The sequence below is a fragment of the Exophiala spinifera genome (genome assembly GCF_000836115.1).
Source record: "Exophiala spinifera strain CBS 89968 unplaced genomic scaffold supercont1.8, whole genome shotgun sequence".
Lineage (NCBI taxonomy): Eukaryota > Fungi > Ascomycota > Eurotiomycetes > Chaetothyriales > Herpotrichiellaceae > Exophiala > Exophiala spinifera.
This window is the reverse complement of record NW_015622520.1, coordinates 386160-407540: the sequence shown is the minus strand read 5'-3', so window position 1 is coordinate 407540 and position 21381 is coordinate 386160. Positions and strand designations below refer to the sequence as shown.

The window sequence follows — 21381 nt, the reverse complement described above, 5'->3', positions numbered from 1 at the left end:
CTCGTCCACCTCGCACCGTCTTTATCATATGTACCGCACTCCTCACTGTATGCCGATAGCTGGCAGTTTGATGCGACAAGAGCGCAATATCAACCGCTGTAAATCGATCTTGGTCGCTCATTAGTTCGCTCGCGCTTCGCTTTCTCACTGCTGGCCGTAGCCTCACTATCTTTCGGCCTTTTCATGTCTCAGTCTTCCATGCAAAGATAGGGAACCCAGACATTCATCCCGAGAGAAGCCGAATGCCCAAGAGCCTGCCTGAGATTGCCATGTCGGTAACAATTGGTCATCATGACCATCTGATGCTCTAGCTGATATGTCTTCTCGGTCTCGAAACGGTTGCATAGACTGTAAAAAGGCCAAGGTCAAGTGCGATGAAGTTCATCCGTTCTGCGGCACCTGCAGGCGTCGCCGCCGTCAATGCAGTGGTTACATTCAGCCCATAAAACCATCAAGACCAGTCTCCGGACCCAGCAGTCCCAGAACACCAACCACATCCGTCCGCCAGCTTACAGATCATGCAACCTCACCAGATCGGCGGTTAAGCGAACCTCAGCCCTTCGTCCCCCCAGCGTTGTATGCCGGAGCGTTCAGCCCTGGGCCCGGGTCTTTAGGAAGCCCACTATCTCCTGTCGCATTCAACAGCACCCCGTCGATCGACCTTCCCTTGCTCAAGTCGATACCTACTATACCTGCAGGCACCATCAACCCTGCAGACGAAACCTTCATCGAGATGTATTTTTTGCGCCATCCCAAGGAGCTGGTTTTTGGCCCTGAGTTTGTCGAGGAGATGAATTCGAGTGTCATCAAAGTCTTACAAGATAGCCCTCTAGCTGTGGGCGATATCTTGTCCGCTATTGGCGAAGCCTATTGTAAAGATAGCGCTCTTCCTCTAGTGCTTCCCGTTGCAAGCAGAAGGGCCAGAATTCTCGCTCGGTTGCGAGGAATGGATAAGCATGGAGTAAGCATGGAGCTTTTATTGTCCATCATGCTCGGACTTTGTGCAGTAGAGGTAATCGTTGCTCTTTGATTTAGAAAAGTTTTCGATGGTTTGCTGATGTCTCCAGCTTGTCGATTCTAGCGCGCAACGGCAGACGAGCAGCCTGCCTGTTCTTCTCGATAACCTGTCCATGATGTTGCACCGCCACCTTGGCAAAGGCGATGACCTCAACCAACTGGCCAAATACTTCCTCCGCGCCATGGCTCGACAAGACATGCTCATCTCATTGACGCGAATGCATCGGTCCAAAATCCCAACAACATGGTGGCTGGACGATGGAGCCAAAGCTCGCGCCGATCGTTTCATGGGCTATACAGGCACTCTTATGCCCATATTATCGAGGTTGAGCGATCTCGCTGCGGACATTCGGGTATCTTGGTTGGAGACTCCCCGCCACTCAGTTGAAGGTAATTTGCATGCCCGTGCTTCGAATTTACAATATGAATTGAGCATGTGGCATCCCATTGTTGATCCCAAGCTCCCTTTTCAGAGTTCTCGCAAATTCCTCATGCACGCAAACAGTTATCGACAAGCTTCCTTGTTATATCTCTTCCGACTGTTCAGCCCACCAGGCAGCTCAGCAGAGGCTGACCGGGCCGCTCTGACTATGGCATACGAGGTGATGTCTCACATTGCGGATCACGAAGAGGATTTAAAAATGTCTCTGTGGCCGGTCTTCCTTGCAGCTTGCGAGATGTGCTCTGAGTCTGATAGACTAAGCGTCACAAATGTCCTAGACTCTATTTGCCGAAGTCGTAAGACAGTTACTGCTCTTGGGACGCGCAGTTTTGTTCTGAACAGGGTTTGGGTAGCCAGGGATGCCGGCATTGATTGGAGTTGGATGACTTTGAATGTCAAATACCCCAACGAACTGCTTCCAATCTGAAAGATCTGCGCAGGCCACTCGTCTTGCATAGATGTTCCTCACCAAAATTGCCTCAGCCTATTCTCAAATCACTTGGGACACTCTACACTTGCGGATTCAGACTGGGGTCAATGGTCTGCATATGTTGAAGGAGCTGCTTGTCATCAAAACGAGGACCGCCCACTGGAAGAGCTACTGGCGCTCCCACTATCAGCTTGGAATTATCTATCTTCATCATCACACTTGGCATAAATCGTGCGAGTGTATAATGCCGACATCCTGGAAGCGAGAGACTTACACATTGCTTGGACTTGGGAATCCAATTTGTGGGTCGGAATAAAGCCCGCGTGCCCGTGGTCTAAATCAGAGACAACCGTGGTAAATGGTATGATTCTGGCGAGATACTTGCGGATACCTAGGTTCGCTGGTTTGTCGTGATGTGAGTTGTTTGAAGGGTAACTTAAGTCGACTGCATTCCGGCAAACAGTGCACGTATCATTCGTCCAGTAATCAGGTTTCACAGCGCTGTGAGGACCTGCTGGCGCAAGGAAAACGTCGATACCGGCTGTCTGTTACTTATCGAGCATATCCTTCTGGATTGTCACCTTCCTTGCATGAGAGCCCACTCCTGTTCATGCGGCTTTAGGGTATTTTCCAGAACCCACTCTTTCAGACAGAGTGCACTACAGATTCGCCTCCTTCTGCGAGCTGACGACGTTGATATGACACGCCGTCCAAGGTGAACGGCTCCCTATTTCGGATTTCATTGCAATCAGGTGGTACATATTCTTTGACAACGAGTCGTGCCGCCGAAAACTTCTCGACAGCCTCGCTGATCGTGCGGCGGACGGAGGATGAGGTATCAACCCACTTTGGCGCATCACACCTACCACTAGCCTTCTATGCCTGGCTCCATTCTCCATGAGTCTCGAAACGACCGCGGGTCAAAGTTCCATGGCTGTGCGTCTCTCACCACTCGAGTCAGCATCACCAAATCCCGCACAGAGTGAGCCAAGAGCCCAAGCACGGCCGGAATGGCCATATTCGTGCTAATCCAGCCGGACGCCGCGAACCCTATCTTTGAGAGAACCCCGAAGGTTGGCTTATGGCCGTAGACGCCATTTCCTGCTACAGGAATACTGTAGTTGCTTATGTTAGACTCGACGCTGAAACCGGCAACACCAGCCTACCGGACTGATCCGCCAACGTCAGTCCCGAGCCTCTGAATGCCCTGTTGGATCCTTCTCCGCCACTACTTCCACCACAGGTCAAATGGCTGACCACTGGGTTCTTGGTTTTGCCGAAGTCATTTGTTGCGGCACTCGGCAACCAACATAGTTTGAGGCGAATTGGTCTTTGCAATAACAACTCAACTACCCCCTGAGATTTCAGCAGCTCAATTGTTGGGGCGGTCTTGGCTGATGGGCTGAAAGTCCTGGAAAGATAGCCGATACTGGCATCGTATCCCTCGACATTGAAGCATTCCTTACGGGACAGTAGTTAACGTTGATGTTGCAAAGCTGGCGGGAAGTCGTACCTTGAAGGTCATCAGTAGACCATGAAGTGGCCCGGTGGTTCTTCCAAATTGGTGAAAGATCTTGTCCAAAGCTTGAGCCTCCTCAATCGCGTCTACGAAAATGATTTCGGTCTGGTTGTTGCACAGCTAGTGGCCGACGGCGCTGCTCTTTTGCATTCTGCAACGGCTGCCGCTCAGGACCTCCGTCGTACTTGTTACCTGTAGTCGCCAGTTCTCGCCCTGAAATGACACAACACCACATGGCAGTCAGTCGCAAGTTGGTACGCCGCACCGATGCTGTCCTGCTTCAACTTCCGTCGGCTAGTGTTACTACTCGCTTGCTCGGCCTTCTTTGAAGCTGGTAGTTTCTTCCAACCATCGGCATTGGGTCCTTGGCGATCATGCTCATCTCCAGAATTTGCCAGCATAGAATGAATGAACGCGTTTCAAGCCCGACGGTTCGAGGCAGATTCGGACGAGTTTTGAAAGCCCAAGTCTTTCTTCGATGCTTGCAACCTCAAGAACGGGGACCTACAGGTTACATCTAGTATACTATCTTCGGTTCAACGGCTCGAAGAGAAACAGACCTAAGCTTCAGCCACCGTGCAGCATGGGCTCTTAGCAAAACCCAAAACAGATATCCACAGTTCAATGGCCATAATGGTAGATATGGAGCGTCAATGTCTACGTCTTGCAAACATGTAAGAGGGTAATGCATACAACCAAAACAAGACTCGCACAGTCCCAGATGCAATTTATCTTGGGGTTTTCATAGCATATCCGCTCGACTTACCCCTGACTTTCAGCGACTTCCGCCATGCCATGGGGAATATAACGCCAAAATTCCCTGTTACAGAACCAAGGCACGTTGATGAAGACAGGTGGGAGTAGCCTGGACCTTAGGCGGACTTGCTCTACACAAGTCCACCCACACCTTACCGAGCATTGAACCGCTTCGTTATGGGGGGCCTCACGGCCCTCAAGGAGCTCCGTCGGCTGCGGATTGTCTCTATTACTCGGATTATGACCCGCGTGTGCTAGATTCACTGCATGTCTACATTCTTGACTTCCTCAACGGGACAAATGCGTTCTATCGACGAGAGAGGCAACGGAGCTTTGATAGCATGTCCAAGATAGCATTGGATCCGACTCCTGTGAGGTCCACTTATTTCCCCCTGGGCTCCCTAGACTGAGACGAATCAGCCCGCTTTGCGCCAGACGGCCATCTCCCGTTGGCCGACTAGGGTAACATTGATAGCATGCTGATCATGTCTATAAAATAAACTTAGTCGGCCGCCAAAGTCCGATCCCAATCACGTACGAGGGTATACGCCGGACTTGACTGACGTGCAAATACTTGTACCTTTTATTGATACATGACCCTGGCAAAGGCCAAGGAGGAACGGATCGCATTGCTTCATGGCTCAGCCAATCATGAAGTAAGCCTCTGATGACATTCAAGCAAGTGCGCTATCTGGCTAGCTATTCTGCGCGGCACGCCATGAGATAGCCAGTCTCGCTGCAAACGTTTGATAACGATCTGCTCCTGGCCGGCTAGTCTGCGCGGTGCGCCGACCCCGCGCGGAGTTATATAGTCCGCGAGGACGGCTTCGGTCCGTTTGATCCAATCCCTCTCGTTTGACATTGATACGCTGTGTCCCTTGGACGTACAATTCCTGCAAGCCCCCTTCAGTCGATCGCCCAGGATGAGTGATATCGAGAAGACGCCTGCACAGGTGGTGGAGCCCCCCGAGGCTGCAGAACCCGGGAGCAGTACCAGAATAAGCAAGGTCATGGGCTACATCAAAGGCACCACCACAAACGACCTCAATGTGTTGGGAAGGGATATGTTGCGGAAGGCCCTCGAGTATGACGAGGCTCAGCTCGAACGCGACGCGATCAAAGTCCGGAGAAAGCTGGATTTCATTGTGCTTCCGATGGTATGGTGCCACTTCCTGGACGAGCCTGGTCTGGACAATGTCGCGCTAATCATCCTCGCGGCCTCAGATGATGTGCACATACATGTTGAGTTTCTTGGACAAGCAGACGTAAGTAGGAGTCAGGGAAGCCAGGAAGAGAGAGAGAGAGTCACACCCTGACATTTTCTCTGACAGACTCAACTATTCCAACGCCTACGGTCTTCAAGCAGACACTCATATGAAGGGAGATGACTATTCATGGGTGGCTTCGGCCCTGTACTTTGGTTGGTTGCTCGGTGCATATCCCTGGAACGTCATCTTGCAGCGTTATCCGATTGGCAAGCTGCTGGGGTGTATGTTATTCGTTTGGGGCTCAGTCTGCATGCTGCAGGCCGCCGTGTTTAATTTTGGCGGCTTCTTTGCCATCCGCTTCTTCCTCGGCATGCTCGAGGCTTGCATCTCACCTGCATTTGTCATTCTCACATCCATGTTATGGACGAGAGAAGAACAGGCGCTCCGAACATCGTTCTGGCTCTCGACAAACGGTGTCTCTTCCATCCTGGGCGCCCTGCTCGCTTACGGGTCCGGCCACGCAGATGGGCTTGCAGTAGCAAATTGGAAGTTGATCTATCTGGTGAGTTTGTTTTTCCATCACTTTTATTTTTTTTCCTTCCTTTTTCCAAAAAGAGAAACAACAATGACTGACTTTTGGGCTGTGTTTGCAGATTGTTGGTGCCATCACTTTCGCATGGGGTTTCGTCATCATCATCTATCTCCCCGATGGCCCTCACAACGCCAAAATGCTCAACGAGTATGAGCGCACGGTGGCGGTGTGGAGAGTGTCCAAGAACCAGATGGGCATCAAGCACCAGGCGTTCGTGCCTTACCACATCAAAGAGGCGCTCATGGATGGAAAGACCTACCTCCTCCTGCTCATGGGCGTTTGTACCGGTATTCTGAACGGTGGCGTCGCCAATTTCATATCTTCCTTGATCAAAGGATTCGGTTTCGACGCGCTGAAGACGAGTCTTCTGCAAACGCCCGGTGGTGCGTTCGAACTTATCGGATGCATGTTTTTCGGATGGGTCGCGACCAAGAAGAACATGCTCGGTGTCAGTGTGATCAGTAAGTTGCCCGTACAGTCGTACTGATCGGTGTTTTCTTGATCGCCATCAACATCCACATGCGCCTGCTTTTCCTTTCGAGACTTTTGATGAAAGAAACTTGAAATTGGCCGTCCCATATGCCCAAGGCTGTTGCGTTGTACTTTCTTTGCTTTGACTTTTCTTCATCTGTACGCCTTCAAAAACGAACCCGAAAACGCCACGTCTAACCGCTGTCTCTTTCGCAGTCTCCTCGCTTCCTGGCATCGCTGGGCTCATTGGTCTTTTGACCATCAGCATCAAACATCGGTACGCCCTGGTGGCCATGTGCTGGCTCCAGAACGTCCTCGGCGCACCCATCATTCTAGGCTGGACGCTCCCTGGCGTCAACACGGCGGGCCACACCAAGCGAACGACCGTCATAGGCCTCTTCTTTTGCTTCTACTGCGGCGGAAACATCATCGGTCCCCATCTGTTCCTGCCCTCGGAGGTCCCGCGGTATTTCACCGCCATCAAGGCTCTGCTGGGCACCTACTGTGCCCTCATCTTCTTCCAGGTCATCTACACGGTGTGGTGCTGGTTCGACAACCGGGCCCGTGACAAGAAGGGTCTGCACGCGCAGAGGGAGGACGAGTTGTTGGAAGGGTTCGATGACTTGACCGACAAGCAAAACTTGCATTTCCGGTACAAGATCTGAATTCGATCCATGACTTGCGAGATTGATGAAGCCAAAAAAAAGAGACTTGCAATTCTGGCACTAGATCTGAGACGATCCAGGACTTGACTGATAAGCCGGATCCAATAACGAAGATGTATGACGAGGAATCTACTTTCATGGTCAGGATTTTGTAACTGTTCGCATAAAGTACGCTGAGTAAGACGGTACAGACGGGCTACAGTACAGTACAGTGTTCGTCAGTTACAGGAGTCGGCGAGGAAAACAGAAGAAGAAGAAGGAGGAGGAGGAGGAGGAGGACCAGGAGGAGGACCAGGAGGATGACACGAAGGACCCCAAGAAGGGACCGGCCGGAAGTATAGAATGTGGACCACGTATGTGCATACTTGATGGATAAAACGACAGAAAGCCATCAAGACTTACAAATTGTAAGAGTGTCGCGACCAGGTGCCTATACGTAAGGGGAATGAGAGGTCCACACCCATGTTCTTGTCACGCCTGATCCTGGGATACCGTTTCTTCATACCCCCATGCCTCGCTCACTGTGCTCTTCGTGCTTGATGGTATCTTCTTGTAATACCATACCAGATCATACAATCCACTGTCACCAGATCAAGAGTGGCTATCTAGCCTATAATTCTTGATACCAAACTTTGTTACACGTCAACGGACACACGCGACTGGTAACTCAGTCGGTCTCCCACCGTAGGTAGATGGTCAAGTAGTTGGTCGAGGTGATCGACGAAAACTGAGAAGTTCTCGTCGTCGTCAAGTGGTCAAACTTTTCGCTTGTCACTCCTGGAACCCTGCACGACCAACTAGTTAGCCTCGCAGAAGCCGTTGGCCGGCACCGGGGCCTCCGAATGATACTCGTGTAGCGCGAGATACTGTAAGTAGCCGATCTCACTTGGTTAGGGCCAGCTCAGCTTTTCCGCAGTCCACGACTCCGTGCCATACCACACCGATCAACAATACAGCATCTATCTGCTGACGCATGCGGTCCCTGCGGACAAGGATCCCCTGTAGTCGTCGATCAAGCTAGCCTTGCGGCCCCTGGTGTCCAATCAAGCCACCAACCCCTGGGCATGGCTTGCTGGCAGCTTGCTAGGGGGGTGCCTGGATCAGATTTCACCCTGGTGCAAATCCCCCATTCTGACAATCAGAACAAGTCCGAGAGAACGTGTGCTCTCATGATCGAGGAGCCCGAAGAGGCGCTTCGGCCGTTCATCGAGTGGTCGTGGACCTGATCAGCTTTGAGCAGACTTCTTCCTCGTGGCTGGCTGGGTTGATCGAGCCGTCGAATACTGACTCGCTGAGTCGTCCACTGTGTATGACCGGTCACCGGCCCTTGGATATTGATAGGACGAGCGGCATCGTCGATCAGAGAAAGTTCCCTCGTTCGTTGGCGCCTGTTATTGTAATCGTAACTTACTGCGCTGACTAAGAGACTATGAAACTATGGGAGATGACAAACCTGCCCCCACAGTCTCAGACCCTCAATAGTCCGGATTTGGCTTCATCGTTTAGCTGGATGGTGGTTTAAATCCCGTTTCCCGATAGCAGCCTCGAGTTTGCAACGGCGAGAAAAGACACTCGTCTACTTCTCCAGTAGTCGATAAGCCGTGTGCATCGCGAAACCACCGGGGGAAGTCCACGGTAATTCTGCGTGGTGCATTTGGTCAGCAATTACCATTCAGGCATGTTTTGACCCAAGAGTTGCTATGCATCAGGCTGCTCGGCTTGAAGGTTTGTGGCTCAGGCTGCTTTGCGAGAGGGATCGAGAAGCGAACTCATCGGACCAATCAGCAAGAATCCTTTCTTTTCAAAAAGCAGTTTAGCTCGTATGCGATTTGGGCTACACCAAGCTAAGAATACTCGCCATTGGTCCGCGCTTTAGCGAACATCTCTATTCAACGCCATGCCCGGTGCCGGCGCCAGGGGGAGGTAAGGGCGTCCTTCGACTGCATCAACCCGTCACCGCGTAGTGGATTGGCGAATGTAGCCTCAATGCTGAATAATAACATCGGGACATGGGGCCGCGGCCATGTTGAACGGGCTATATACCCCAGACCGAAAGTCAAAGAGGAAGATCACCCCTGGGACAGGCTCGACCGAAGAGGCAGTTCTCAACCATGAGCAAAGAAGCACCCGGGCCTCGACCGTTTACCTTTGTAGACTACAACCTCAATCAGAGAGGAGTTACCGATGTGGCACGAGCTCACTTGATGAAGGATCGAGTGCGGTCGAAACGTGAAGCCAGGTCGGAATGGATATCTCGAAACCAGTTCTCGCCGTTGAGATGGATGCGCCCTAAAAAGGGTAACGGCGAATCAAGTCCAGACAGTATACATGAATCGTTGAACCGAGTCGGCGAATCAACAGGCATCGCAAGCAGGCCAATGTCGCACTATGCAGCCGTAATTGACTTCCAAAAGGACAAGGTCATAAACGCACCCTTGAGCAAAGGGATGCACCCAGTATCACCCATTCCGCCCAAGAGTGACAAACGCCTAAAAGCAAGGCGTGTCAGGTCATATGACGGCTTTTCAAGGAGGAGGTCGAGCGTGAGACGGGAAGAAAGCCTGCCGGAGCAGCCACAACAGCAGGCAACTCGCCCTGCGTCTCGGTCGCGACAGCCTGAAATGTTCAAAGACCCTGCGAACATGGAGGACGGTGAATTGCAGCCAGGTTCAGCCACAAAAAGACGTCGGAGGAGCCAGAGGAGCGACTCGGATTTCAAACTGTCGTTGATAGAAGGGCTTCGAATTGCGACACCACCCAATGACGATGATCAAGGTCTCGTGCCTCCGCGCCTGGACAACGAGGCGTCTAATGATATGTATGCGAAGCTCGCAAGCATTGCTAGGCGCGCACTTCTTCCGCCGACGGCCTTGGAATCCCATCTCATTCGATACTTTGTAGCCAATGCAGGGGGGATGCTCGGTTTCGACCGCCATCAGGAGATTGTGGAAAAGTACGAACCAGTGGTTGGTTTATTCCTTCCATTCGCCCTAGCAAGCCAATGGTGTTTCGAGACCATGGTCCTGTTGTTCAGTGCTTACCATCATCGCAAATACGCATCCTCGAGGCGCGACGCAGGGTTCATTGACGAGGAAAAGGAGTATATGGCCTCCCAGCAGAACAAGATTCTTGCAACCACCCGATCCAAGGTCTCAGCACTAGCTCACTCCAAAGACTCGAGTGACGAGGATGTGGTTGCGTTTCTTTTCTTGGCCCTTTCTGAATATTGTGCCGGCAATCGGGACATTGGATTGATGCATTTCGAAGCATGGAGGAAGTATTGTGAGATGCGACGGCAACTTGGGATAGAGGCGTGTGGTCTCCCATGCAAAACGGTCGTCTGGTGGTGTACATCGATGCTGGTTGAAGACGATGTGGTATTGGGCTCGTTGCTGAGTCCAGTGACCAAGGCCAAAGTCCGAGAGGAGCCTGAGAAGCTCTTCAAATACTTTGTGAAGTACACTGAGGGTGGCGAAGGCATCGAGAGCAAAGGGCCCGCTGCCTTGCACAAGAACATAACGCAGTGAGGAAATCCAAGAGAGAAATGGTACGTTTGCAAGGGCACATTTCTAAATGGCCTCACACTTGCTTCACTCACCAATCTTGACTCTTGGCCGTCGTGAAAAACATGCACACCAATGCAGTCTGGACTGTGAGACTGACTCCTCAGAATAAACAGCTGCTCTCCCGTTTTGACCTTCCTCATCTCTAAAACTTCTTCTTATCTTCAACGCTGAACTCTTCCCGAACGCCTTCCCCGCTCTTGATATGAGCCATGGCCCAGGGAGCCCGATCCGAATGGATGCCTGAAACCTCACAACGCCGGTTACGAGACGAGGATCCTGAAAAGTACTTCACATGGTGTCTGAGTTATCCCTATTTTCTTTACGGCGACGGCGTCGAAGTCGAGATCGTACTCTTCGCTCCAGGAATGTCTCAGTGGATTAAAGTCGAAAACGCTGTGTGGACAACAATTCAAGAGACAAAAGAGAAACACAATCTGAACCGCAATCCATATATGCTATCGGAGAGCTCATCTGGCCCTGAGCGCGATGTATTCGAGGAGGCATGCAAAGTTGTCCAAGACCACCCGGATTTTCCACGTCCTCGACCTCAAGCAAGAGAGAATGAGAAGCACTTCTACCACAGCAAACTTCCGAAGATATTAATTAGCCATGTCAACCATAAAGTTATGAGCATGTACGCAGATCTCCAGTTTGGCAAGAAAAGGAAGAGGACCGGTGAAGATCCGGAACATGACAAAAAGGACACGATGAGTGCACACAAGGTGAAAAAGCCGAAGGATGATCAGCAATTGACGCCAGACAATCATCACTGCCCCCAACCAAGTGTTGATCAGAAGCACCAACAGGATCCAAGTCTGGCTATCGAATTGAAGCCTGCTCCTGTACCAGAGCTGAGGCTCTTGGTGGCATCCAGCCTGAGTTGCGTGCTTCGCGTCAAGTTCTCCCTCGTTTTCGGCCAACCACCCGATGACATCCCACTTAGTGAGATGACGATGGACAAGATCATAATGATGTTGAAGAGTACCGGTGACGACGAATCACCTCAGTTAGTGTTCGTCTACAGAGACGGCGACAACACAAAGGTTGCCAACGACATGATGCTACAGTCAGCATTTTGCGCATGGAGATCAGAGCAAAACTCGCTCATATTTTCCCTTTACATTGACAATCGTCTTGGGGAAAGTTTGACTCGGCCTGCCTTGCCGCATCCAGACAAACGTATCTGAAGCATCAGAGAGGGAAAGGCTAATTGAGGTGGTCCAGATTCCACGTCGCTATTGACGTTCAAGAAGGCAAGGAGAGTCAGGTGTCGATGTTGAAGGTGTGCCCGGTTGCGAACGGCGAGCTCTGTGGTCTGACTGATCTCAGAGCAAAAGGATGATGTTTGTCCCTTGCATCACTCACGACAGTGCTGGAGTTGAAAGAATGAGGATGATGTTACCCCTGTTTTTTTCCCCTGCATGAGAGATACGACTGGGCGCTGAGAATGACGTGATCGATGCTCAGGGTGACAAATGCATCGCACCATCTGCAGACTATTGTTGATTGTTGACCACGTCGAGGACATCGCGACAAAAACGTTCAATACTAATCAACCCGAAAGATGGCCGAGCGAGCGAGGGACCCCCGCCCCCGTTGCAACTAACTAGGTACTCATTAGTAAGGGAGAGCGTACTTGTGGTTCTTCTACTCAGGTATTCAGAGTAAGGAGAAGAAAAGAGCAAAACGTGTCCAACTCCAAGTGCCTCGGAATCCCTTCACGTTCTGCGACGCCAGCCTCGTCAACACCACATCGCCGCCCGATGCTGCTTATTAATGTCAATTCTTTCTTTTGCATCTCCCCGAGTGGGACAATCCGTCCGCACAACAAACTAGCCCCAGCAGACAGGTTTTCTTTCCCGTCCGTACCTTTTGCACATGTAATCAATATTACGAGTAGGTACCTCTCTCCTTCTCCCAAGTACTTTGCGGTATATAAAAACCATTCGACGCCTCATCTGGACACACATATATATATACACACTGTCCCCTACTTCCGACATCTTTTCCTCCAGTTTTGTTACTGTCCTACAACCCCACCCCTATCTTCCTCACGCCTTCTCCTCCTCGAGATTGCGACAGCACCCCGCCAAATCCGCGCCCATCGAATATCAACTCAAGTACCCAGTCAAGTCAGTCCGCCGTGCAGAGGGTTGCGATAGAGATTTGAGATCGTCGACCTCACTACTATCGAGAGAGGGTACATACCACCGTACGGGCTTGGATTTTCATCATCATCATCATCTCATACGCCGTTCACCTGTTATCCTTTTGTCTAGTCCGAGGAGAGAACACTTTTTTTCTTCTTCTTCTTCTTCTTCTTCCTCCTTTGTTTGTTTGTTGTTGTTTTTAAACAAACACAAATCAACAAAATATGGGTTCCATCGCCACCAGCACGGCGTCGCAGTCGTCTCGACTCTTTGAGCCGCTCAAGATCGGGACCATGACACTCGGCCACCGGATCGCCATGGCGCCCCTGACGCGGTTCCGGGCCGACGACAACCACGTGCCCCTCCCGTTCGTGTCGACGTACTACTCGCAGCGGGGGTCGACGCCGGGGACGCTCCTGGTCACGGAGGCGACCTTCATCTCGCCGCAGGCGGGGGGCTACGCGAACGTCCCGGGCATCTACACGGACGAGCAGGTCGAGGCGTGGAGGGGCGTGACGTCGGCCGTGCACGCCCGCGGGTCGTACATCTACCTGCAGCTGTGGCACCTGGGCCGGTGCGCGAACCCGCAGGTCGCCGCGGCCGAGGGGATCCGCGTGGTGTCGTCGTCGCCGAGCCCGCTGCTGAAGGACGGGCAGCCCGAGGCCGTCGTGCCGCACGAGCTGACCCCGGAGGAGATCCGGGGCGTCGTCGCCGACTACGCCGCCGCGGCCCGCAACGCCGTCGAGCGCGCCGGCTTCGACGGCGTCGAGATCCACGGCGCGAACGGCTACCTCGTCGACCAGTTCCTGCAGGACGGGGTCAACACCCGCACCGACGCCTACGGGGGCAGCGTCGAGAACCGCTCGCGCTTCGGCCTCGAGGTCGCCCGCGCCGTCGTCGACGCCGTCGGCCCGGAGAAGGTCGGCATCCGCCTGAGCCCCTTCTCCACCTTCCAGGGCATGAAGATGGACGACCCCGTCCCGCAGTTCACCCACTTCGTCACCGCCCTCAAGGACCTCAACCTCGCATACATCCACCTCGTCGAGGCGAGGGTCTCGGGCATCACCGACGTCGAGACCACCGACAACGTCAACTTCCTCATCGACGCCTGGGACAATACGAGTCCCGTCCTGGTCGCCGGTGGATTCACCCCGGATTCTGCGAAGCGTGCCGTTGACCATGACTATAAAGACAAGGACGTTGCCATCGTCTTTGGCCGCCACTTCATCTCCACTCCCGATTTGCCGTTCCGCATCAAAAAGGGCATCGACTTGAATCCTTACGACCGAGCCACCTTCTACAATCCAAAATCCGAAATAGGCTACACCAATCTTCCATTTAGCGCCGAGTTTGAACAAGAAGTCAAGGCATAAATGAACCCTCTGGCTTGCTCAAGACTGAGTACATAATTATAGAACTCTACACTAGCGATTGATGTTGTCTTAGAATAAGAATAGAAGAAACAGAGTGCTCTCCCTCTGCCTGTCCCCCTAGACACTCTGACAACCCTTGGAGCGACGCTTTACACCGTCACTGCTTCCGACGATGGTGATAGATGACCTCCTGCCCCAATAAACACTCGTTTCTCAAAGGCTAGATCACGATCGTCAACATCGCTGCTCTCGTATTCAGCGTTGGCCTGCGCCATCACAACATCTTCCGACAATACTTGGTCTACAATGTCTTTGACCATGGCTGGCTGCCGGTAGTCATACCCAAGGAAAGCCGACGCCTTTCGTATCTTCATAGCCTCACGTCTGGTGCTTTTGTCTCGTAGGATGATATCTCGTGCTCGTCGCTTATCCCGCTGCTTTGCGTCAGGCTTCCTGCACCCAGCGAACACGCCTTCATTGGCGCCGTCGACCTGACGAGTGTCTTCGCGACCCCACGAATTATGTTCGACACTCGCTATTGGCTTCCCGAGCGGCATCAACAATGGGTTTTTCATGTCGGTCAGACTGTCCGGCCGAGCAAGGCCTAGTGCCGGTGCAGCACTATCCTTGTGAGGAATGTTGATGGCTAGCGATGGCACAATGTTTTGGCCTTCATGGTGATGTTGGCTGACATTGGATGACGGATGAGCCGCTAGCGGCAATAGTGTAAGCTCACCATGCTCGTTGAAAGCTTTAGTAGACTTGTCGTTCCCTACTGCAAAAGTGCTAGTGGACTCAATGTCGGAAACGGGCTCATCCTCCTGGAAATATTTCGTATCTTCCCAGTCGTCTACGTGAGGTATGTACGGAGGACGCTGGAGGTGAACCATGGCCCAATCGATATTTCGGAAGAACGGATGGCATTTTATCTCTGCGGCATCGTTGGCGTACACAAAATAGCCATCGTAGGTGCTGCTCGTTTTGTCGGCATCGAACTTGACCACCTTGCCTCCGACGATTTTCCTCGTGTATTCGTTGAGCTGATACTGTCTAGTACAAAGCCGACGTTCCTTTTCAACTAGAATTTTCATCATCAGGTCCACAGCTTCGGCGCTGGGGGCAAAAGCAGCCGGTCGCTCTGGAAAAGTAAGATTCTTCTTGTGCTGAAGGATCTTGAGCTTTGTCTGATGGCGATCATCACAGGCAAATGGAGTGAAGCCATAGAGGCATTCATACATGATGATACCGATGCTCCACTAATCACATCGACCATCGTATAATTCGCCCCGAATGACTTCCGGAGCCATGTATTGAGATGTGCCGACCACAGACCGCGCTAGACGTCGCCGTTGAGCACGATTGCGCCAGTCGAGGATTGGCTCATTGAGACACGGTTCGTCCTTGGACTCTGATTTACCCTCGAGAGGCAGTAGTTGTTGGGCCGACGGTGAAGCCCCGACCGAGTACTGTCCAAATTCTCGTTCCTGCTTGTCTTGCTCATCGCCTTCGATGTCAATCCCTAATCGTTCGAGTAGTGAGCGCCGATTGTTTTGGTAGAACTTTTGATCGTGGCTCCAGTCTCCGTCGAAGGCGAGACCAAAGTCGGATATCTTCAAGTGTCCATCAAGGCCAATAAGAAAATTGTCGGGCTTCACGTCACGATGGATCCATCTCAACCGATGGGCTTCCTCGACGCAGAGGATCATCTCGGTAACATACCACCTGGTGGCGTCCTCGGTGAGAACATTCTTGCGTATGAGGAGTCCTAGAAAGTCGCCTCCAATGCAATATTCCATCACAAGGTACAAATGCTTGTAGTCTTGAAAGGCGGCGATCAAAGGGATAACCCATTTTGACCCTTCGGCGGCAACCAAGAAGTCTCGCTCAGCCCGGATATGTCCTTCTTGAGCGTTTCGAATCATGTCAGACTTCCGAATGACTTTCATTGCGAAAACTTCTCTCTTCTCCTGAGCTACTTGACTTCTGTTCTTAGGAAATGAACCTGGTCGTCGCATTGGTGAAGTCTTTAGGCTGAGCCGAGAAGGCTTATGCTCTGAATTGCCCTCGCCGTGTGTAGCCTCATTCTGAATTGCCTCAATCTCAGGCGTCCCTTTGATAAGACGGACAACACCAAAGCTTCCCTTACCAAGAATACTGATGACCTCAAAGCCACCAATATGGATCCCTCGAGTGGCTTTTGAAGAATTGGTGGTATTCTTAAGTATTCGGCTCTGTCTGAGATTCTGACTCTCTGCCTGCTCCCATGCTCTCTTGGCTCGATACTGACTGCTGGTGGGAAAATGGAGTTCGTTGAGTTTGAGCTCTAATTGCCATCGTCGGCGTGATCTTCCAGATATCTCCTTGAGCAAGGAATTGAAATGCATCTCAAAGAAAGCTTTGGCCGCAGCAGCAGATTCAACGGTCTTGATGGTAATACTTGGAGATACACTGATCTCCGGAATAGGAGCCAAGAGCCGGGCGCATGAAGCGTATGAGTGGCGATCGATATTATATGAATCCAGACTCCCTAGATAGGTCAAGCCGGAGGTAGTGGTGATAGGAATAGATGTCACCTGGCTAGATGAGACCCTTTCGGGTGTTGAACCCCAAACACTGTTGAGGGTAGAAGTTGTGGATGACTGCAGATCTCTGTCAATCCGTGCTGCGTCTACCGCAAACATTTGTAAACTTGGACGTGATCGCAACTCGGTCCTTTTCACCACAGTTGAGTGAATGAACGTCTGATGAAACTTTTGTGCAATTGCATGATGCAAACCAGGAAGAGATTGGCTCCGACGTATGTCACGACCGTCTCGATTGGAAGACCTATCGGCCGCGACCTCGGGATCTTGCAGAGCACGAGGTCCAGGGCTTGTTCGTGCACTGTTCATGGTGGGCGAGGCAGTTGTCCTATCTGCAGGATTCATGCCGGTCAATGTGATTGTCAATGGCGGACAAAGCGTCGTGGCCGTGGAATCATTCTGGAGAAGATAACTAGTCGTCGAGCTCTGTGCAGAGGCGGAGCAAGCCTGCGGCTGCAGTGTGGTAGCACTGTGTTTGTCTCCCAGTCTCAGGATTGTTTTGATATTTGTAACCCCTCTCTTGATATGAGTCTTGACGCTGGCCTTAGAGTGACTGGTGCCGACGGATTCGATTGACCTGGAGCTTGTTCCATCGTAGAGAAGGTGATTCAGTCTAGGTATTTTGGAAGATCGAGAACCCGTATTCCCTCTGGTCGTTGGGAGGCTGGCTTTTGATGACTGTCGACGCTTCCGGCTGGCTGCCAGAATGGATGGCATGGTCATCACAGGGAGGGCTTAGTCAATGAGGTACCTGAGATACTTGGTTACTACCCATAACCAGCATAGTGATGCTCGTGAAAACGGTTCGCGGCGAAGGAAGGCAACGATAAGTTGGATGATTGGATGAATTAATCGTGTTGATGATCAACAAAGGGCTGGGCTGAAAATTCAAGAGAGCCTACCCGCCCATGCAGATATCACGACGAAGAAACCGCGTGCCAGCTTTGCGCTTACCTCAAAATCAACAGAAGGAGCAACGACGGAAAAGTCCTCTGGCATGTAATGGCTTATAAAGGCGTCTTTCAACATTCAAACACAACTGCTGCTAGACCTCTTTCCTTGACCGCTACCTGAACCTGTTGCTTCAGAATCTCGAGAGCCCCTTTCCAAGCACCGTGAACGTCCTCGCCTGTGAAGTTTTCGTATTCAAGAATTAGGCCGAGCCAATTGACGACAGCGACGGCTTTAGCCATGTCTCGCTCGATGGTGACCACTTTGGCGAGGTAATCTGCCAGAGCATTGACATCGTCTTGATCTGGGCTTTCTCCAGCCGAAGAAAACTCTCTGACCCATGCAGATATTGCATCACGCAACTCTGGGAGAGAACTCAGCTTCTGAGAAGTAAAAGTCGGCTTCTCTGCTTGCTTGGCTAGCTGCAACCTTTGCTGACCCGCAACGCCAGACTCCACGGTAGTTGTCACCTTCGTCTTCTTCCTGGCGCTCTCGAAGTTGAGGCCAGACTTCGCCTTCATCCTGCTTCTTTTCTGCTCTTCCAGAATTTCGAGGCGAATGTCTTCTGGTAATTCATTCAGAAAGGATTCTGAGATCTCCACGGGATCTTGATTCGCAGTTGAATAAGACTCTGTTGCTTTCGGAATGGAGACAAAGCTAGACTGAGCGAGGGTGGATAAGGAGGCATCACCGACTCTCTTAAGCCTGGCTTTCCCAGACAAAGTAGAGGTTTTCTGCCGTTTCGTGGGGGTAACAGATGTCTTCTTCGAGGATGGAAGAGCCTTAGGTTTTCGAGGGGATGTTGCCACAGCCCGTGATAGTGATACGCCATTCTCTTGCGCTTTGTACTGGGCCAGTATCTCGTCTCTGAGATCTTGTGGAAGCGCAGCTAAGGCCTCAGGGTCAATCTGACTCGGCCGCGGTAACGTTGATTCGTGGTCATTAGGATAGGGCGAGGTCGATCTGGAATGTCCATCCACTGGAGGTGTCTGTGATCGAGAGGATCGTGTTATGCTGTCCATAATGCTCTTTTGTTTTGGAGCAAGCTTGGTTCTTATTTCGGAGGGAAGCTCGGCTAGTACTGTTGGATCGATCTGAGAAGGCATGATGAACTGAGTCCCGCTCACATTGAGAGGCCTCTGCTGGGCTGCATCATTGGTGTGGTCATCCAAGGCACTGTAAACGTTATCCTGCAATTTTCCTTTCTCCGGGGTAGGTATCTCTTCAATAGGATCCTCAACGTGCTTGGCGTTGGGTGAATGAACGACTGGCGGAAAGGCTGCATGGAGGCTAGGTTCTTCTGCAGGTCGAGATGGGGTCGGAGGCTTTTTGAACTGTAGACGACGCTGACTGCTATCAGGGAGGCCAGCACTGCCTGATACCGCAGGTTTCAAGGGCTCTAGTTTCTGCATTTGGACTCCGAGTCCTCGAAGCTCTCCGGGAGGGAAATTGTAGCTTCGTAGAATGGAAACGGCTTCTCTCCCGAGCACCGATGCGTCGTTCGTGGCAACACCGAGCATTATGCTCTTGTTAAAGGTGTCACACTTGCCATGGCCGAGGTTTTTGGGCGGATCGAGACCTGCATCGGCAGCTTTTCGCATTATCTTCATGGTCAGTTGCTTTCCCTTCACAAGCTGCTCAAGTAAGCGCCTTGACAGCTCGTCGGAAAGACTCTGCACAAAATCTTCCGCTTGCTGCTGGTTGATGAACCTGATGCCCCAATTGATCTCTGCCGAAACTGATTTCCGAACCACCTGTTCACCAACCTCTTGCTTGTCGATTCCGCGAGAATAATCCCACAGCTTCTCGCCAGTCTTTGGACCCAAGGCGTTGATCAAGCGTTCTTTGGTACACAAACGGATATCCTTGACGAACTTAATGCCTATATCTTCCAACTTATTACCTATACTCCAAGCAACACCTGGGAGGTCGGTGACGACTAGTTCGCCGATGAAGTCGAGGACGTCCTCTGGTTTGATCAAATGCTGTCCGGCCGGCTTAGCCTTCCGCAATGCCACCTTCGCCAGGAGAATGTTTCCTCCAATCCCAACTGAAACGTCACATCCAGTTTTCTCTTTCACCGAGGCTCTCAACTCGTCACCAAGACGTTGTGCAGCTTCCTGCTCACGGTAAATGGAGCCTTCTGACACGCCTCTGCCGTCAGACCCACCAGCCTTGATGCACTGTTCGCTGACATCAATCAAAGCTTCATCAATGCTGATACTCTGCACAATGCCGTCGACGGCCAAGATTGAGTCGTAGAAATGGCGACTAGCTTCCTCGTATGCCTTGTAGTCGTACGGCAAGACCTTCACCGTTGGACACATTTCAAGCGCCGTCTTCATCCACATTCCATTCTTGATGCCAAATTTTCTGGCCGGATAGTTGCAACTGGCAATTTCCGATCCCGGCCCGCTTCCATGAGCGATCACAACTGGTTTGTCCGATAGATGAGGATGCTTGCGGAGTGAGACTGCAGCAAAAAAGCTGTCAAAGTCTATATGCATGACATACCTTCTTGCGCCAGGGGTTCTACTCTGCTTGGATTTGCGCGACGAATACTTTTCTTGAGCTCGTGCCTGCATTTGAGCTTTGAGCTCAGCTTTCCAAGTAGATAGATGGTGAAGTCTCGACTCCCGATAGTATTGGTTGATGAAGTCAGGGTTAGCAGTACTGGACTTGGCCATGTGCGGGTTCTGAAGTAGGACGGCATTGTGCTCTTCGGCCGTCAATTGGCGGTTTTCAGACTTGTGCGCAGCATTCGAGTCGAAAACTGCCAGAGGATGTGAAGGGAACGTTGGCGGAGAGGGAAGAGGAGAATCGGCGTGGTCTCGGGCATTAGAGGCAGAGTGGTCGTCTACTAGACCCGCTATAGCTTCCAGGCGCGCTTCGGGTACTGCTGGCACGGTTGCGCTGCTACCTCGAGGCAAACCGGCTTCGCTCCGATCAGGGGGCAAACCATCTGGCTCTTCAGGTAGGCTTTGTGGGTTTGAGGATTGAGCAGTCTCGGTCACGATATCTCTCACCCGGCGTAATTGCGAAGCATACCAGCTCGTTTCGCTCTGGTCGCGATACGTGTCTTTCTGATTATTATTCGTCTGGCTGATCATCTGGCCATTCTCAAAGCCCAGCACTTTCTGTGTCACACCCTCATCCACAAGTCTGTAAGCGTCCCATGGTAAGAGCCTGCCAGCCTTGACACTATCAACGACCCAGCCCGGCTTGACAATGCGATATCGAGCAAATTCGACCGCTTTCTTCGGAGTCAAGTTGCTTGCGACAACGTGCGTCACAGCAGTCTTGCCGTCAAGGTACTGTAGGAAGCCACCTCCATAGCTGACAACCAGGTTGTGCAGGTCGCTCAGTGAGGGCTGAGTGTAGCCATTGACGTGGACTACCACGCCGCGGAAAATGGGAGGTTTGTCGCCGGAGTGCGATCGTATTTCAGCATCGAGATTCTGCAGTTTGATCTTCTTCCGCCGCATATAGTCGGCAAATCCGCCGAACTTGGAGGCTTCATATTCTTCGCCATGCTCGTCGCTAAAGGTGTGGCTCTCAATGCGCTTGCGCACCGAGGCAGAGTTCTTTTCTAGTCTGGAGCCCATGTTGGGCTATGAGGCAATATCATAACGAAGTCCTCGGCTGGACGTTGCTTTGGA

At 51.9% G+C, this 21381-nt stretch overlaps 8 protein-coding genes across 8 annotated transcripts; 5 read left to right on the top strand and 3 right to left on the bottom strand.

Moving 5' to 3' along the window:
• Nucleotides 1–316: 316 nt before the first annotated feature.
• PV08_10164 (uncharacterized protein) lies at nucleotides 317–1886 on the top strand (the record flags this gene model as incomplete). Its single annotated transcript, XM_016384479.1, has 2 exons — nucleotides 317–1012; nucleotides 1068–1886. The coding sequence occupies 2 exons, from the start codon at nucleotides 317–319 to the stop codon at nucleotides 1884–1886; spliced, it is 1515 nt and encodes a 504-aa protein (XP_016231081.1).
• A 3201-nt stretch (nucleotides 1887–5087) lies between these two features.
• Nucleotides 5088–7100, top strand: PV08_10163 (uncharacterized protein; the record flags this gene model as incomplete). The annotated part of the gene is made up of 5 exons (XM_016384478.1): nucleotides 5088–5321; nucleotides 5389–5429; nucleotides 5496–5934; nucleotides 6026–6425; nucleotides 6652–7100. 5 exons carry the CDS (start codon nucleotides 5088–5090, stop codon nucleotides 7098–7100), a joined length of 1563 nt encoding a protein of 520 aa, XP_016231080.1.
• A 2111-nt stretch (nucleotides 7101–9211) lies between these two features.
• PV08_10162 (uncharacterized protein) lies at nucleotides 9212–10627 on the top strand (the record flags this gene model as incomplete). Its single annotated transcript, XM_016384477.1, has 1 exon — nucleotides 9212–10627. The coding sequence occupies one exon, from the start codon at nucleotides 9212–9214 to the stop codon at nucleotides 10625–10627; it is 1416 nt and encodes a 471-aa protein (XP_016231079.1).
• Nucleotides 10628–10875: 248 nt separating this feature from the next.
• On the top strand, nucleotides 10876–11853 carry PV08_10161 (uncharacterized protein; the record flags this gene model as incomplete). The annotated part of the gene is made up of 1 exon (XM_016384476.1): nucleotides 10876–11853. One exon carries the CDS (start codon nucleotides 10876–10878, stop codon nucleotides 11851–11853), a length of 978 nt encoding a protein of 325 aa, XP_016231078.1.
• A 1187-nt stretch (nucleotides 11854–13040) lies between these two features.
• On the top strand, nucleotides 13041–14189 carry PV08_10160 (uncharacterized protein; the record flags this gene model as incomplete). The annotated part of the gene is made up of 1 exon (XM_016384475.1): nucleotides 13041–14189. One exon carries the CDS (start codon nucleotides 13041–13043, stop codon nucleotides 14187–14189), a length of 1149 nt encoding a protein of 382 aa, XP_016231077.1.
• A 149-nt stretch (nucleotides 14190–14338) lies between these two features.
• PV08_10159 (uncharacterized protein) lies at nucleotides 14339–15427 on the bottom strand (the record flags this gene model as incomplete). Its single annotated transcript, XM_016384474.1, has 1 exon — nucleotides 14339–15427. The coding sequence occupies one exon, from the start codon at nucleotides 15425–15427 to the stop codon at nucleotides 14339–14341; it is 1089 nt and encodes a 362-aa protein (XP_016231076.1).
• Nucleotides 15428–15445: 18 nt separating this feature from the next.
• PV08_10158 (uncharacterized protein) lies at nucleotides 15446–17488 on the bottom strand (the record flags this gene model as incomplete). Its single annotated transcript, XM_016384473.1, has 1 exon — nucleotides 15446–17488. The coding sequence occupies one exon, from the start codon at nucleotides 17486–17488 to the stop codon at nucleotides 15446–15448; it is 2043 nt and encodes a 680-aa protein (XP_016231075.1).
• Nucleotides 17489–17793: 305 nt separating this feature from the next.
• On the bottom strand, nucleotides 17794–21327 carry PV08_10157 (uncharacterized protein; the record flags this gene model as incomplete). Its single annotated transcript, XM_016384472.1, has 1 exon — nucleotides 17794–21327. The coding sequence occupies one exon, from the start codon at nucleotides 21325–21327 to the stop codon at nucleotides 17794–17796; it is 3534 nt and encodes a 1177-aa protein (XP_016231074.1).
• Between the last annotated feature and the right edge of the window lie 54 nt (nucleotides 21328–21381).